General features: G+C 34.3%; 1 protein-coding gene across 1 annotated transcript in view; it reads left to right on the forward strand.

Annotated features, from left to right (window-relative positions):
• Window positions 1-429, forward strand: part of ND-18 (NADH:ubiquinone oxidoreductase subunit 18) — an 18,068-nt gene extending 17,639 nt beyond the window's left edge. Inside the window, exon 3 of the mRNA XM_011298409.1 lies at window positions 105-429. Coding sequence (XP_011296711.1) covers window positions 105-282 — 178 coding nt within the window. The 3' untranslated portion in view covers window positions 283-429. The remainder of the gene's footprint in view (window positions 1-104) is intronic.
• The last annotated feature ends 2,128 nt before the right edge of the window (window positions 430-2,557 follow it).

Below are 2,557 nucleotides of genomic sequence, written 5' to 3' on the forward strand. Positions count from 1 at the left end.
TTATTATTATTATTATTATTATTATTATTATTATTATTATTATTATTATTATTATTATTATTATTATGCATAAAGTAAACTAATACAATAATTCCAATTTTCAGAGGTGATCCACTATCAAATCTCAAATGTGAATTCCAAACGAAAGAAGACGCTATTGAACACTGCGAGAAGATGAAATGGAAATGGTTCGTCCAAAAGCCAAACCACTCAGCTCCGAAGGCACGATCATATGGCTCTAATTTTGCATGGAACAGGCGTACTAGGGTGTCCACTAAATGATCTTGGGCTTAAGTAATCTGAAAATGTCCCTAGCATTATACAGCATTAGTCATGTACGACGAAGTACTGGATCTCGAATAAAAATGATAAATTGTACATGAAATCCTGTCTTAATTTCAAAAGCAATAAATTCATAAGTTCAAGAAATTTATTTGATTGTTTCATTGTCGAATTTTCTGTTGTGTTGAAATAGTACTTTCAAAAGCGATTACATTGCGCAAAATGAATTGATTTAGTTCAATCGCATTATATTGCATTAACGTAGCATTTGAAGGTCTATTCAATTATTTTACCATCATTATAGACCGAACTTTTTTTATTTACTTCTGAATTTAAGCTTTCTAATCGTATAAAAATTGAAGGTCTAAATTTTTCTTTCTAATTGCTTGTTACCCCCGTGTCGATTAGAGTACGAGAAGCTTCAATCTGTAGAGATTTCCCTTTATAGTGCGTGGATATTATTAAACTTTATTAATGGAATGATATGCACAAGTATTGGTTGTGACGTAATTTCACGAAGTTCATTGAACCCTCCTGCCATTACTCAACCCTCTGGCACCAACAGCTCCAAAAATAAAATCTGAAAGCAAAAAAGAAGTCTGGGGTTAGGTCATTTGTTGGAATGGCCGCCGTAAGGAACTCCTTCTCCACTCCCACCTTCTATGTTCCAGGGAGCTAGCCTATTACTAGGGTCGGGATAATCTCGAAATCCTAATGTGCACCCAATTAGCCAATGTTTGTCAGCGAATAGGTCCAGGGGTGACGATGTTTCCGGCATCCATGTAGAGTGGCGTGCGAATAGAACAAAATCTTAAGGTATGATACAAGCACCCCCGGGTACTTACCCGACAAAAGTCAGTAATTCGACAAACGCACTTATGTACTCGATTGTACATCGTTAGTACATGATTGTACCTATAAAATTTTTGTCTGTACATCAACTGACTAATTAAAAAAATTAATTAAATTTCGGCATGATCTTAGCCGACAACAAATTAAAAATTGATCAATAAACCAAATTAGGGGTGTTTTCCGAAGGAAATCGTTTATATATTACGAATTTCATGTTTTCGTCGTTTGTACATTGATTGTGAATGAGTTAAATCCATTTGAAAAATCATGGTCTGAGTTGCGCGTCCCTATACTATCGACCTCTGCGCATTGTTCTGTGTTTAAATGGGTTTTTATTGCATTATTGCTTTATTATTGCTTATTGCTTTGCTTTACGAGTATAAACATTGAATCTAACAGAAATTGTACTATTGAAATGTAGATTCTTCATCAAACTTTCATTGAAAGAAATATTGCGCGCATCTACGTCATAACAAGTCAGGTGAGAGGGGCCGCGGCGAGAGGGGACAATTCATTTTTAACCACCATGTTCATTTCGGAGTGCAGTGGAGAGTCATTTTTGGAGTGGAGTATTATTGAAAAGCATTATTGGGGAATGTCCGTACATTCGAATTAATCGTATGGAAATGCATTCACTATAATTTTGAGGAAATAAAAATTTGATTCTGCTTCAATTGAGAGTAAAATCCTTCTCCTTTATGAATCCCTTAGGTGGAGCTCAATTTTTCAGTTTGTTCCTAATTTATAAACATTTGAAAAAAATCATAAGCGTCCATTTTACCGCACTGCCCCCTATATACATTAACGAGTAGCAGTGATAGGATCTGGGAAAACCCATTTAGACACAGAACAATGCGCAGAAGTCGATAATATAGGGACGCGCAACTTAGACCATGATTTTTCAAATAGATTTAACTCATTAACAATCAATGTACAAACGACGAAAACATGAAATTCGTAATGTACCAACGATTTTCTTCGGAAAACACCCCTAATTTGGTTTTATTGATCAATTTTTAATTTGTTGTCGGCTAAGATCATGCCCAAATTTAATTAATTTTTTTAAATTAATGAGTTGATGTACAAACAAAAATTTTATAGGTACAATCATGCACTAACGATGTACAATCGAGTACATAATTGCGTTTTTCGAATTACTGACTTTTGTCGGGTAAGTATCCGGGGGTAGCGAACCGAGCAAACTGTTGACGATTATGATTTGACCATGAAGAATAGAGAGGTCTCTATTCTTCATGGATTTGACATTCCATATTCATAGTATCAAATAATTCTACATTTGACCTTGTCATTCGACGCAAAATCATTTGGATAAACGTTTGATTCACATATCAATTTGGCACTGTGCATTTGGAAGAAATATAATTTTTTTATTAACTTTTCAAACTTTTTTCTTCATAAATAT

The sequence above is a fragment of the Fopius arisanus genome, unplaced genomic scaffold (assembly GCF_000806365.1).
Source record: "Fopius arisanus strain USDA-PBARC FA_bdor unplaced genomic scaffold, ASM80636v1 scaffold00010, whole genome shotgun sequence".
Taxonomy (NCBI): Eukaryota; Metazoa; Arthropoda; class Insecta; order Hymenoptera; family Braconidae; genus Fopius; species Fopius arisanus.